The sequence below is a fragment of the Saccopteryx leptura genome, chromosome 6, assembly GCF_036850995.1.
Source record: "Saccopteryx leptura isolate mSacLep1 chromosome 6, mSacLep1_pri_phased_curated, whole genome shotgun sequence".
NCBI classification, from domain to species: domain Eukaryota; kingdom Metazoa; phylum Chordata; class Mammalia; order Chiroptera; family Emballonuridae; genus Saccopteryx; species Saccopteryx leptura.
Window position 1 is genome coordinate 158075881 of NC_089508.1, and position 15396 is coordinate 158091276.

Below are 15396 nucleotides of genomic sequence, written 5' to 3' on the forward strand. Positions count from 1 at the left end.
CCAATTATATCTATACAATATATATATGTATATTTATTAAATCAACGAGCTTTTACAACAGTTTTGACTGACACTTATTTCAAATTAACACCAACTGAATGATGTGAAACACTACAGAAGTTGCAATGGGCCAATTAGATGAGAACAACTGCGTTGTTTAGCGAGTTTTTAAAACGTCTGGGGTTCCCCGCGGCAGACGGCACGCTCCGCGGTGAACCTAGGACGAAGTTTACTTGAGGACGCCAATCACCCAGTTGATATTTTGGTCTCGTCAAACGAAATTATACTTAATAATTATTTACCGCAATTATTTAAGAATTGTATTTTTTGTTAAATTTGGCACCGATATCTAGCATTGCATTTAAATGGCCCGGGGCGAAAGAGTTAAAGTCCTGTCAAGTCCATTTTCAAATTGCCCCCCTTAACTATCGAATTGCCCCCCTGTGCGGTGTGGGCCCCATGTTGAGAAACACCGAACTAAGGTGTCGCAACGTGCAACGAAAAACTAATGATTGATGCTTCTCATCTCTCCGTTCCTGTCGGTCTGCCCCTGTCTATCCCTTTCTCTGATTCTTTCTCTGTCTCTGTAAAAAAAAAAAAAGTAAATAAAAATAAAAAAACAAACAAACATTGAGCTATTCCTGTATGTGCTCTGACCAGGGATCAAACCGGCAACTTCTGTGCTTCCAGATGCTGCTGCAACCAACTGAGCTATCTGGAGAGTTCTCGGGTCAGGGCTTAATTAATTAATTATTTAAAATTTTTATTTTTTAGAGAGACAGAGGGATGAAGGGAGCGAGAGGGGAGGAAAGGGAAGCATTCATTTGTTCCATTCAGTTGTGCATTCATTGGTTGCTTCCCATGTGTGGCCTGAGTGGGGATTGAACTTGCAACCTTGTTGTTTCGGGACGAAGCTCTTAATTGACTGAGCTAACTGGCCAGGGCCCAAGAGCTTCTTAATGATAAGAGTAGTGATCTGCCTGGAGCAGCTTCATTAACTTAACATGCTTAAAATATCACAGAATGCAGTAGAAATTACAAAATTATAAACTGTCCTGTTTGGGTTAAACTTTGAATTATTTTTAAATCTGTTCAGCATTTTTAGTTTTATAAATAGATAATTGCCGTTTTTCTGGCAATTATGTGTGGTTAGGATTTATTTGAAGGTTTGGTACATTTTATCTTATGACAACCTTTAATAAAATTTGCATCTAATAATGTGACTTGAATAAGATGATGGCTTTTGCCCAAACCTTGTAAATCTGGCAAACATTTTAAAGAGAATAATGACCTGAGGGAAGAGCTAGCTTTCTTTTCAGACTTACTCAGATCAGGACATACTATGGTCAGAATTGACACAGCATGTAACATGGGCTTCAGTGAAGGAAAGAACTTTGGAATCAACCCTTAGAACGCCACATGGGGGCTATCAGGCATGGCTAAAGGAATTCAAATCAACAGGCTGTTTTGGGGGGGATAATACATAGAAAGTAGAGCAACCTGTTTTATGCTTTTGGTTATTATTTGGCATTGCTGTTGAATTTTTCATATTAAGAAGGAATTGAGTAGTCACAGTAGTTTAGAGAAATTTTTTTTCTAGACTTAGGTTTTTGGTTTTATTTTGTAGTGTTTTTCTGTTATTTAAAAATAACGTACTTTTCAATTATATTGATTTTAATGTATGTTTATTGTGTTCATTTAAATTAGGAATCTTATCCTTTTCCTTTCTCTTTCAGGACTTGAACCAATGAAAGAAGCTTATGGCACTTATGAAGATAAATGTCACTCTCTCCTTTTCAATTGGAACTTCTGCTTAGGACCTGTATATGACTTTTCATCTGTGATCTGTGGCCACTGACTCTGAGTTGCAGGAAGGTCTCTGAAGATTTATATCAAATGACGTCAATGGCCAGCTTGTTTTCTTTTACTAGTCCAGCAGTAAAGCGATTGTTGGGCTGGAAGCAAGGTGATGAAGAGGAGAAATGGGCAGAAAAGGCAGTCGATGCTTTGGTGAAAAAGCTAAAAAAGAAAAAGGGTGCCATGGAGGAACTGGAGAAAGCCTTGAGCAGTCCAGGACAGCCGAGCAAATGTGTCACTATTCCCAGGTCTTTAGATGGACGCCTGCAAGTTTCTCACAGAAAAGGCTTACCCCACGTCATATATTGTCGTGTTTGGCGCTGGCCTGATTTGCAGAGTCATCATGAGCTAAAACCATTGGATATTTGTGAATTTCCTTTTGGATCTAAGCAAAAAGAAGTTTGTATCAACCCATACCACTATAAGAGAGTGGAGAGTCCAGGTAGGTTTTACTTCCCGGAGAAGAATTTAAAAAACTTCTCTTTTACTGCATTTAACTGGATTTAGTAGCTTAGCCTTGTGCTTTTCCTTCTTAAAGGTTTTATCTTGGAAGGAATACTGGATTTTGAATTCAGCCTTTTATATATAGATTATATAGCTTACAAGTGGCTTATTCTAATTCATTGTTCACCTTAAGGAGTCAGTTATATGTACACTCTGCCATTCATGTGGATGACCTGTCTCTATTTTCTAAGGGCTAAGCTCCATATGCATACTACGTCCCTCTCCCTTTTGTCTCTTCAGGAACTTCGTTCCTATAGTTATCACCTTTCCCCCCAGCATTGTATTTTTTCTCTCTATAGACTGTTGGTTACACCATATAAGCATATGACACATATTTCATAGTATTGCCCATCCTAAAATGAAAGTTAAAAAAGAATTCCTGCCTTGATTCATTTACACCTCCTCTCACCCAGTCTTCTGCACTATTTCTTCTAGTTCTCTTAGAGGAGTCTCCATTTTTATTATCTTCACATTACTTTCCTCCCATTCTTTCTTGACACCCCTCCAGTTAGTCTTTCTTCCTTACTGTTTGACTTGTCAAGATCAAGATCATTAGTGTCTGCCTTCATACAGATGGAGAGGAGGGGGCATTCTCAGTCCTCATCATTTGATACAGTTGCTCTCCTTCCCTCCCACTCAAACCTTTTTTTTTATTGGACTCTGAAACACTACAGTTTCCTGGTTCTCCTACTTTACTGGCTGTTTTTGCTTAATCTCTGTTGGTTTATTTTCTTGTGTTCACAGGGCCCAGTCCTTAGACAATTTCCCCAGCTCTTTTTCCTCTATGTGCTCTCATGCTGTCACATGTATTAAAACCATCTATAAACTAGCTTATGCTAACATTTAGAACTCCAGAGTCAGCTTTTGTTTTGAGATTTAGACCTTTATATCCACTTGCTACTTGATATCTTCACTTGAATATGTCCATAAGCATATCATATTTAATGTCTAAGTAGGACTTTTGATTTTTTCCCCCCACCAAGTAATTTTTTTTCTCATATTCCTTATTCAAGTAAATGGCACCAGCATTCATGTCATTGCTACCTAGAAGTCATCTCTTATTTCTCTCTCAAGTCCTTTTTTTGAGCTATGAGATAATGCTGTTTGCTGTACCTTCGGACTATATCTTGATAATATCATCGCTCACTATCTAACAACACTGCTCCAGAGTAGGGCATCATTGCCTGTCACCTTCCCTAGTCTTCTGATTGATATCTCTGCCTCTTTTTATCCCTCTCCAACCCATTCTGTTTTCTACATAGCAGCCACAGTGATATTTAAAAATATATATGATAGCATGTCAGTCCCTGCTGAAAATAGTTCAAAGGCTCTCTAGCATGCTAGAACAGATTTCTACAAGACTCTGCATGATCTGTCAGACTTCCTCTGTTCTTTGGACTTGTCATACTCCTTCTGAGCTTTTTCTTTCTTTTTTACTTTTGCTGTTTCCTCTACTTAGAGTACTCTTCTCCCAGGATCTTTTCATAGCACATTTTGTCCATTCAGTCTTTGCTCAGATACCCCATCATTACTTGACACTGTATTCGATATTTATTTTGTTTATTGGCTGATGCGAGGAGGAACCTCCTCTGTCTCATTCCGTACTACATCCCCAGTGCTTAGAATAGTGTTATTATCTGGCACTTTATAGATGATGCTCAGTAAATTTTTCTTTTTTAATTGAGAGCAATGGAGGGCAGAGAGACTCCTGCATGCACCCCAACCAAGATCCACCTGGCAAGCAAGCCCCCTTGGGGTGATGCTCTGCCCATCTGGGGCCATTGCTCTGCAACCGAGCTATTTTTTTTTTAGCGCCTGATGCGGAAACCGTGGAACCATCCTCAGTGCCTGGGGCCAACTTTTTTGATTTTGAAGCCATGGCTGTGGGAGGAGAAGAGAGATAGAGAAGTGACAAGGAGAGGGGTGGAGAAGCAGATGGTTGCTTCTCCTGTGTGCCCTGACCAGGAATTGGACCTGGGACATCCACACTCTGCCACTAAGCCAGCTAGCTAGGGCCTAGTAACTAGATCTTGTAATGAATGAGATTGTATAAGCTGAGATACTAGCTGGGTACATTAGTTGTCTATTGTTGTATAACAAGCTAAATGGCTTAACACATTTATTATCTCTTAGTTTCTGTGGGTCAGGGGTCCAGGCCAGCTTAACTGCATCCTTTGTAATACTGTAATCAAAGTGTTGGTCAGACTTGGGTGTCATCTGAGGCTCAGTTGGAGGAGGATCTGCTTGGCAGCTCATATGATTGTTGATGGAGTTCAGTTCCTTCCAGGCTATTGAACCCTTACTGGTTGTCACTGGAGGCTGCCTTCATTTGCTTTCCAATGACCTCTTCATAGGTAGCTCATATTCATGACAGCTTACTTCTTCAAAGCTGGTAAGAAAGAGAGGATCTTCTTGCTAGAAGGTTATTTTATTCTTATGGAATGTTAATCACATACATCCTATCACTTTTGCCATGTTCTGTTGGTTAGAAGCAGATCACAGGTATTATACTCAGGGGGAGGGGATTATGCAAGAGTATGCACAGAGATGGGAGAGCTGGGGGGGTCACTTGGTGTCTGTGCCACACTGGGTTTCACAGGGAGATAATACCAGCCCAAGATGGTGAAAGGCTGTGACACTCACACTGCCTGGGGAGACTAGCAAGAATAGTAGCAGTGCCGGTGCTGTCGGGGAAGTTCAGTCTCAGGGCTTTAGAGCTGCCAGTTGGTATTTGAGGTGATTCTCAATTTCCTATTGAGTCCTAGGAGACCTGTATCCTGCAGGAATTGATAAATAAAGGAAGATTGAGGATTTAATAGAGAAATGTGGTCTTGAAAACTCTCCAGCTTGATATTTTCTAGGAGTTGTAGAAAGGTCTAGGAATTTAGTGTATTCCCTCATAACCAGGGCGTGGTTTATAATTCCCTAATAGAAATGCCATATTTGTTTTTTAGTGAGAGAGACGGAGACAGAGAGAGGGACAGATAGGGATAGACAGACAGGAAGGGAGAGAGATCAGAAGCATCAATTCTTTGTTGCGACACCTTAGTTATTTATTGATTGCTTTCTCATATGTGCCTGACTGGGGAGGGGGGCTCCAGCAGAGCGAGTGACTCCTTGCTTAAGCCAGTAACCGTGGGCTTCAAGCCAGCGATCTTTGGACTCAAGCCAGGGACCATGGAGGATCATGGCTATGACCCCATGCTCTAGCCAGCGACTCCACACTCAAGCTGGTGAGCCTGTGCTCAAGCCTGATGAGCCCATGCTCAAGCCAGCGACCTCATTGTTTCGTACCTGGATCCTCTGTGTCCCAGTCTGACACTCTATTCCACTGTGCAACCGCCTGATCAGGCTGCCATGTTCTTTATAATCCGTTTTTCTCAACCCTGATTCATTCTATGGAAAAGCCTGGGTCATAGCTCTCGTATACTTAAGCAAGTTAGTCAAGCATCTGTGATGCAGGATGGATCACTTTATGGTACTGGTATTAATAAGTGGTAGTAGCAGTAACAGTAATAGTAATGAGCATTTATCGAGCAGTTATGGACTATGTATTTTTCTAATACTGTGAGGTTATTTCTTCAGAGGGTTAGCAAATGGTACTAACGTTTTAGAACCTAGTTAGTTACAGGTAAGGAAACCAAGGGAAGTGACTTATTTAAGATCACATTGTTAATACATAGTGGAGCAAGAAAGTATTACAAAAATATTTAAAAGATGGAAGACAGTTGGAAAAGAATAAAGTACCAACGCAGGTAGTTCAGTGTTTAATAGGCAGTGTTGTCTTGTGGTTAAGACTGGATTCAGGAACTAAACTTTCTGGATTTAAATCATGATTTTATCAATATACTGGTATATAGGCAAATTACTTAACCATTCTGTGACTAATTTCCTCATTTTTTTAAGTGAGTTTTTTTGTTTGTTTTTTGTTTTGTTTTTTACAGAGACAGAGAGGGAGTCAGAGAGAGGGATAGATAGGGACAGACCGACAGGAACGGAGAGAGATGAGAAACATCAATTGTCAGTTTTTCGTTGTGACACCTTAGTTGTTCATTGATTGCTTTCTCATATGTGCCTTGACCGTGGGCCTTCAGCAGACCAAGTAACCCCTTGCTTGAGCCAGCAACCTTGGGTCCAAGCTGGTGAGCTTTGCTCAAACCAGATGAGCCTGCGCTCAAACTGGTGACCTCGGGGTCTTGAACCTGGGTCTTCCGCATCCCAGTCCGATGCTCTATCCACTGCGCCACTGCCTGGTTAGGCTAGTGAGTTTTCTTTTTAATTATTTTTGTTTATTCATTTTAGAGAAGAGAGAGAGAGAGAGAGAGAGAGAAAGGGGGAGGAGCAGGAAGCATCAACTCCCATAATGTGCCTTGACCGGGCAAGCCCATGGTTTTGAACTGGCGACCTAAGTGTTCCAGGTAGATGCTTCATCCACTGCGCCACCACAGGTCAGGCTAATTTCCTCATCTTTAAAATGGGAATAATAATACCTACCCCATAGGTTCATTATGAAGATTAGATGAGTTAATGCATGAAAAGTTATAGATTAAAATATTAACTGGTTCATAATGAATTTCAAGTCAAATATCATTCAAACAAAATAATAATCCTAGAAATGGAGCATAGAGGAAAATGGCAAAGAGAAATTTATCACAAATACTGCTAGAATGATTTTCAGAACTGAAAATTGAAAGGGCCCAGGGATTGAAAAAGCAGAGCATGGGACACAAAGACCCACACATGAAGTTTTAGTGTATCACAGATGAAAAGAACATTTGGAAAGCTCCCAGAGAGAAAATATGGAACACATAGAAAGAACTAGAAATGAGAATATTGTATTTCTCAATGCATTTCTGATTCTGGAAGAAAATGAAGCATTGGCCCCGAAATAGAGAGAAAAAGTCATCAGTTCTGTGTTCTGTCTGCAGACAAATAAAGGCAGGACTTAGTGTATAGGCCAGGGCTGAAATTTACCTTCCTTGTACACTGTTTCTTAGGAATTTAACTGAGGAAGATGGGGTTCACAAAATGAGATCTAACAGGAGGAGGGAGGGGAAGTCCAAGGACTGAGATCTGTAGGAGACTTAAGTAGCAACCAGAGATTTTAGCAAAAGGATGGAGAATCTAGGGAGAAGATGGAATCAATAGTTTTTTTTATTTGTGGCATCTGAAAATAGTATTGATAGGAATTTGACAGATCTGTTGGACTTCTGGAAATATTAGGATTAAACAAATGAAGGAACAAGGTAATAATTTACTGTAGTAAAAGCATTGTTCAGGTAAAAAATATAATCATAGTACATACTTAGCTCAACAATGAGTAATCTTTATATGTAATATAAACATTAATTTAACTAAAAACTATTAATGTGACTTTATTTTGGGAAATGGGATGGAATGATGTAAGAAAGCTATTTCATTGCCATAACAGTGAGTCTACAAATAATGTCTTACATCAATAATAGTAATATAAACATATTATTTAGCAATACATAAAGTATTAGAAAAAATGGCTAAAAGTTTATATTTTTTGGCTCTGGAAGCAGTATGAGAGGAGGCTTAGAAGTTGTGTTTTAATCTCTTTAGTATTTTTTAAAAATTATTCATGTATTATTTTTGGATGAAAATAATTATTAAAAAATGTGCATAGAAGAAGTACAAGAGAAAATGTACAAGAGAAGTCAGTGATTTTAGCTCTGCCTTAAAAAGTAAAGGGATCCTTACTGGATTGAATTCTTAAGTATACTATAATTGTTTTACTAGGTCTTCCAGATTGGTAGCTAGCTAAACAGAAATTCTCACTGTTTAATGCCCTCTCTACTCTCTAGTGGCAGCTGTCCCATCATTCTGAGAGAGGGACAGCAGTTGGTAATACACAGTAGAATAAAACAATCGTAAACAGACGTTAACCACATAATTACAACACTAGTTCAATAAAATAAAAAGACAAAAGAGTACAAATAAGAGCCTCTGTTTCTTCAGGTACATCCCTACTTCGGGGAGGAGAGGTATGACCTAGTTAACTTAAAAATAGATCAGTATTTTTGCTGAATGATGTCAGAATCAAAGAGATTTTCAGACGTGAAATTACACTGGCTAATATAGGAAAGTTGTAAAAGAGTTGAATTGGTGCAATAAGAGTTTAAAGAAGATAAGTTTTTTTCTGTTTCCTATATGGAAAGGTAATCAGATACTTGTATATGATTGATCGCTTGGGTCTTTAAGAAAGTGAATGTTTGAATAAATTTTATCTTTTATTTTTATTATTTTTTAAAGGTGTTATTTATTGATTTTTAGAGAGAGGAGAGAGACACACAGAGAGAGAGAGAGAGAGAGATGGGGTGGAGGGGAGGTGCAGGAAGCATCAACTTATAGTTGCTTTTCCTGTGTGCCTTGACCAGGCAGGCCCTTGGGTTTCAAACTGGTGACCTCAGTGCTCCAGGTTGATGCTTTGTCCACTGCACCACCACAGGTCAGGCTAAAGTTTATCTTCTAAAAAATGTATCTCTCTAGCCCTGACTGGTTGGCTCAGCAGTAGTGTGTAGGCTCAGTGTGTGGAAGTCCAGGGTTAGATTCCCAGTCAGGGCACACAGGAGAAGTGTCCACCTGCTTCTCCACCCCTCCCTCTTCTCTCTCTCTCTCTCTCTCTCTCTCTCTCTCTCTCTCTCTCTCTCTCTCTCTCTCTCTCTCTCTCTCCCCCCATCCTGCAGCCATGGCTCAAATGGTTTGAGCAATTTGACTCCCGGCTCTGAGGATGGCTCTTTGGCCTCCCCTCAGACACTGAAATAGATAGCTCCTGTTCAGAGCAACGGAGCAGCGGTCCCAGATGGGCAGAGCATCGCCCCCTAGTGGCCTTGCCCGGGTGGATCCCGGTCGGGGTGCATGACCGAGTCTGTCTCTCTGCCTCCCCGCCTTTCACTTAATTTAAAAAAATGTATCTCTAACATGTTTCAGCTTTATTGTATATACTTTTATTATGGTCATGTTTAGAAAACTGATTTTGAATGAAGACTTCTGCATAAGAAGGACTTCTACATAGTAAAGGTTACTACTTTGAGTAGGGAAAAACTTGACTGAAGTTCAAAATTGTGAAATTTTTCAAACTAAGAAACATGAAACGTTCAATATTGGAAACATGAAGGCTTTCAGGACACCTATACAGTGTATAGCCAATCTCAACTTTAGTCTCTCCATCTTCCTTCCCAGTTCTGTGGCTGGGCTGTTTATCCTTTCTTCTCTCCCTCCTGTAATCTTCTCATCTCCTCCTTGGTTCCCCTCACCCTTAGCATTCCCATGTGAAATCCTACCAGTTCTTTAAGGTCCAATCAGATGCTGTCTTTTCCATAGTATATATTTGACTCATTGACAGCTGGGAGTACCCACCTTTGTTGAACTCTCATTGCATTCATTTTTTATATTATGGTTGTTTTAAAATATGCCTTGTCTCCTGAAGAACAGGAGTGTTATCATTTCTGGGTTTCCTGTCTTCCAGAGTCCTTTATACACACAAAATGCTTGAGAGTTTTGGTTTAGTTATTATGTCAATAGATTCAAGGTTCTATAAAGCAGTCTTTCCTAAAAGTGAATTGTTTAATAGATTTACAGTCTTTCCTGAATCCTTTCTGTGTACGCCTTACTGTGCATGGGGTATTTGCTTTAATCACTGCTGACAGATGACTTTTGTCTTTTGTCTTTCAGTTTTACCTCCAGTATTAGTGCCTCGTCATAATGAATTCAATCCACAACACAGCCTTCTGGTTCAGTTTAGAAACCTGAGCCACAATGAACCACACATGCCACAAAACGCAACTTTTCCAGATTCTTTCCACCAGCCCAACAATACTCCCTTTCCCTTATCTCCAAATAGCCCCTATCCCCCTTCCCCTGCTAGCAGCACGTATCCCAACTCCCCAGCAAGTTCTGGACCAGGAAGTCCATTTCAGCTCCCAGGTAAGGATTTATTTTATTGATATAAAAAGTAATCCTTGAGAATCAGCAATTGTTCTTAAACTGCTGGCCTTCTGGGTGAACTGTTAGATGCCAAGAGCTAGCTCCTTTTGATAAGTGATTTACAGAAGAGTTTTGGATTTTATTTTGCCAAATACCATTTTAAAAACTATTTCCATATAATTTATAATACTAAGTACCATTTATTGAGTGCCTTTTATGTAACATATTGTAAGGAAAGATATTACATTAAGTTTAATCTTTATAACTGAGTTAGATATTATTCCTGCTTTACTGATGGAAGGATGATACTAAACTAAGTCTTTAACAAAGTACCTTGCCTAAGTTCGCACAGATAATAAATGAGGTTCAGACTCAAGTTTCCTTGACTTTAAAGTCTGTGCTTTTTTTAACTTTACTACGTTGCTTTTCAAATCATTTTAGACTTTGAAAAGTTAAAATAAACTTCAGTTACCTTTAATTAGATTACTGATGAACTGATTAGCCTGAAGAAAGATAAGTAGGTGATGATTTATAAAGTTTCTAACTTTTGTTAATGGCCTGTCATGTCACGTACCGACACATCTTATGTCACTTCTTCAGATATTTGAATGCCTATTGCAGGTGGAATTGTATGTCGGTATATTCTCTGTGCTTCTCTGCAGCAAAATAGCAATTGGTGCAGTTTTTGTTTTTAAAGATGAATTTGGTAGCAACTGTTGAACTTGCTGTTCAGTTTGTTCAAAAGCTAATTTTCATTCTTTGTCCTAGATTTAGTTCTGATTGTAGCTCTGTCTCAAAACTGTATCTTGTATAAATCTTGGGGTGAAGACGAATTATATTGAGTGTTTATAGTTTTTTTCTTTTTTCCCAGTTGTCTTCCGTCACCTTCTAACTGGTTTTCTTTGTGCTCCTCCCCTCCCCCAACAACCTCCCTGTCCTCCCCTCCACTCTGTAACCACCACACTCTTGTCCATGTCTCTGAGTCTCATTTTTATGTCCCATCTATGTATGGAATCATATAGTTCTTAGTTTTTTTTTATTTACTTATTTCATTCAGTATAATGTTATCAAGGTCCATTCATGTTATTGTAAATGATCTGATGTCATCATTTCTTATGGCTGAGTAGTATTCCATAGTATCTATGTACCAAAGCTTTTTAATCCACTCGTCCACTGAAGGACACTTGGGCTGTTTCCAGATCTTCGCTATTGTGAACAATGCCACAAACATGGGGGTGCATTTCTTCTTTTCAAACAGTGCTATGGTGTTCTTGGGGTATATTCCTAAAAGTGGGATAGCTGGGTAAAAAGGCAGTTTGATTTTTAATTTCTTGAGGAATCTCCATACTGTTTTCCACAGTGGCTGCACCAGTCTGCATTCCCACCAGCAGTGCAGGAGGGTTCCCTTTTCTCCACATCCTCACCAGCACTTATTCTATGTTGTTTTGTTGATGAGCGCCATTCTGACTAGTGTGAAGTGATATCTCATTGTGGTTTTAATTTGCATTTCTCTAATGATTAGTGATGTTAAGCATTTTTTCATATGCCTATTGGCCATCTGTATGTCCTCTTTGGAGAAGTGTCTATTCATTTCTTTCACCCATTTTTTGATTGGATTGTCTTCCTGGTATTGAGTTTTACAAGTTCTTTATAAATTTTGGTTATCAACCCCTTATCAGATATATTGTCAAATATGTTCTCCCATTGTGTAGTTTGTCTTTTTATTCTGTTCTTATTGTCTTTAGCTGCACAAAAGCTTTTTAGTTTGATATAGTCCCATTTGTTTATCCTGTCTTTTATTTCTCTTGCCTGTGGAGATAAATCGACAAATATATTGCTGCGAGAGATGTCAGAGAGCTTACTGCCTATGGTTTCTTCTAAGATGCTCATGGTTTTACAGCTTACATTTATATCTTTTATTCATTTTGAGTTTATTTTTGTGAATGGTGTAAGTTGGTGGTCTAGTTTGTTTTTTTTTTGCAGGTAGCTGTCCAATTTTCCCAACACCATTTGTTGAAGAGGCTGTCTTTACTCCATGGTATGCTCTTACCTCCTTTGTCAAATATCAGTTGTCCATAAAGGTGTGGGTTTGTTTCTGGGTTCTCTGTTCTGTTCCATTGATCTATATGCCTGTTCTTATGCCAGTACCAGGCTGTTTTGAGTACAATGGCCTTGTAGTATAACTTGATATTTGGAAGTGTGGTACCTCCCACTTTATTCTTCCTTTTCAAGATTGCTGAGGCTATTCGTGTTCTCTTTTGGTTCCATATAAATTTTTGGAATATGTGATCTAATCTTTGAAGTATGTCATTGGTATTTTAATTGGTATTGCATTGAATTTATAAATTGCTTTGGGTAATAAAGACATTTTAATGATGTTTATTCTTCCTAACCATGAGCACATATATGCTTCCACTTGTTTGTATCTTCCCTGATTTCTTTTATCAATGTTTTATAATTTTCCGAGTACAAGTTTTTAATCTCCCTGGTTAAATTTATTCCTAGGTACTTTATTGTTTTGGTTGCGATAGTGAAATTTATTCCTAGGTACTTTATTGTTTTGGTTGCTTCCTTAATTTCTCTTTCTGACAGTTCATTGTTAGTGTATAAAAATGCCTCTGATTTCTGAGTATTAATTTTATATCCTGCCACATTGCTGAATTCATTTATTAGGTCCAGTAGTTTTTTGACTGAGACTTTAGGGTTTTCTATATACAATATCATACCATCTGCAAATAATGATAGTTTTAGTTCTTCTTTTCCAATTTGGATGCCTTTTATTTCTTTTTCTTGTCTGATTTCTGTGGCTAGGACTTTCAGAACTATGTTGAATAAGAGTAGTGAAGGGAGGCACCCCTGCCTTGTTCCTGATCTTAAGGGGATTGCTTTTAATTTTTGCCCATTGAGTATGATATTGGCTGTGGGTTTGTCATAGATGGCCTTTACCATGTTGAGGTATGTTCCCTGTATTCCCACTTTACTGAGAGTTTTGGTCATGAATGGGTGCTGGATTTTATCAAATGCTTTTTCTGCATCTATAGAAATTACCATGTGGTTTTTCTCCTTCTTTTTGTTTATGTGATGAATCACATTGATTGATTTACGAATATTGTACCAGTCTTGCCTCCCAAGAATAAATCCCACTTGATCCTGGTGTATGATTTTTTTCATATATTGCTGGATCCGGTTTGCTAATATTTTGTTAGGGATTTTAGCATCTAAATTCATCAGGGATATTGGCCTATAATTTTCTTTCTTTGTGTTGTCTTTGCCTGTTTTTGGAATCAGAATTATGCCCACCTCATAAAAGGAGCTTGGAAGTCTTCCTTCCTCTTGAATTTTTTGAAATAGCTTGAGAAGGATAGGAGTTAGTTCTTCTTTGAATATTTGGTAGAATTCACTTGTGAAGCCATCAGACCCAGGACTTTTCTTTTTTGGAAGTTTTTTGATAACTGTTTCAATCTCATTTGTTGTAATCGGTCTGTTTAGGTTTTCTGATTCTTCCAGGTTAATTTTTGTTAGATTATATGTTTCAAGGAATTTGTCCATCTAGGTTGTCTAGTTTTTTGGCATACAGTTCTTCATTAGTATTTTCTTACAATATTTTGTATTTCTGTTGTGTCAGTTGTTATTTCTCCACTCTCATTTCTAATTTTATTTATTTGAGTCCTCTTTCTTTTTTTCTTGGTGAGTCTGGTTAAAGGTTCATCGATCTTGTTTACCTTTTCAAAGAACCATCTCCTGTTTTCATTTATCCTCTGTATTGTTACTTTAGCCTTTATGTCAATTATTTCCGCTCTGATCTTTATTATTTCCTTCCGTCTACTATCTCTGGGCTTTACTTGCTGTTCTTTTTCTAGTTCTTTTAGATGCAGGGTCAAGTTGTTTATTTGAGCTTTTTCTAGCTTCTTAAGGTATGCCTGTTATACTATGAATTTCCCTCTCAGGACTGCTTTTGTTGTGTCCCATAAATTTTGAGTTGATGTATGCTCATTATTGTTCGTTTCTAGGAATTTTTTTATTTCTTCTTTTATCTCGTCGTTAGCCCATTCATTATTTAATAACATGCTATTTAGTTTCCAAGTGTTTGAGTATTTTTCAGTTTTTCTGTTGTGGTTGATTTCTAGTTTCATGCCATTGTGATCAGAGAAAGTGCTTGATATGATTTCAATCTTCTTAAATTTGTTGAGGCCGCTTTTGTGCCCTAACATGTGGTCTATTCTAGAGAATGTACCATGAGCGCTTGAAAAGAATGTATATTCTGCTGCTTTAGGGTGAAAGGTTCTGAAGATATGTATTAAATCGAGTTGATCTAATATGTCCTTTAAGTCTGCTGTTTCTTTGTTAATTTTCTTTCTTGAGGATCTATCTAGTGATGTTAATGGGGTATTGAAATCTCCTACTATTACAGTATTGCTGTTGATCTCACCTTTTAAATCCATCAAAGTCTGCTTTATATATTTAGGTGCTCCTATATTAGGTGTGTAGATATTTATAATGGTTATATCTTCCTGTTGGGTCGCTCCCTTTATCATTATGTAGTGACCTGCTTTATCTCTTGCTATAGCCTTTGTTTTAAAGTCCATTTTGTCTGATATAAGTATTGCTACCCCAGCTTTTTTTTCATTTCCATTTGCGTGAAATAGTTTTTTCCATCCTTTTATCTTCAGTCTATGTGCATCTTTTGTTTTAAGGTGTGTCTCTTGTAGACAGCATATGTACGGGTCCTGTTTTCTTATCCACGCAGCTACCCTATGTCTTTTAATTGGATCATTTAATCCATTTACATTTAAGATTATTATTGATATGTAGTTGTTTATTACCATTTTATTCTTTAAAACTGTATTCCTTTTTTGCTATATTCTTTTTTTCCTTTGATCTGTTTACAACAGGCTCTTTAGCATTTCTTACAGCATTGGCTTGGTTGTAGTGAATTCCTTGAGGTTTTTTTTTGTCTGGAAAGCTTTTTATTTCTTCTTCAATTTTAAATGGTAGCCTTGCTGGATAGAGTAGTTTTGGTTGTAGGCTCTTGTTCTGCATTACTTTGAATATTTCTTGCCATTTCCTTCTGACCTCAAGTGTTTC

The 15396-nt window shown here is 38.1% G+C and overlaps 1 protein-coding gene across 8 annotated transcripts in view; it reads left to right on the forward strand.

Moving 5' to 3' along the window:
* Positions 1–15396, forward strand: part of SMAD5 (SMAD family member 5) — a 78648-nt gene that overhangs the window by 30913 nt on the left and 32339 nt on the right. For 7 of the 8 annotated variants that reach the window (XM_066343520.1, XM_066343521.1, XM_066343516.1 and 4 more), the window contains 2 exons: positions 1737–2299; positions 10060–10311. In XM_066343520.1, the coding sequence (XP_066199617.1) occupies positions 1897–2299; positions 10060–10311 (655 nt within the window). In that variant the 5' untranslated portion in view covers positions 1737–1896. The remainder of the gene's footprint in view (positions 1–1736; positions 2300–10059; positions 10312–15396) is intronic. The other variant, XM_066343523.1, reaches the window with a different exon arrangement.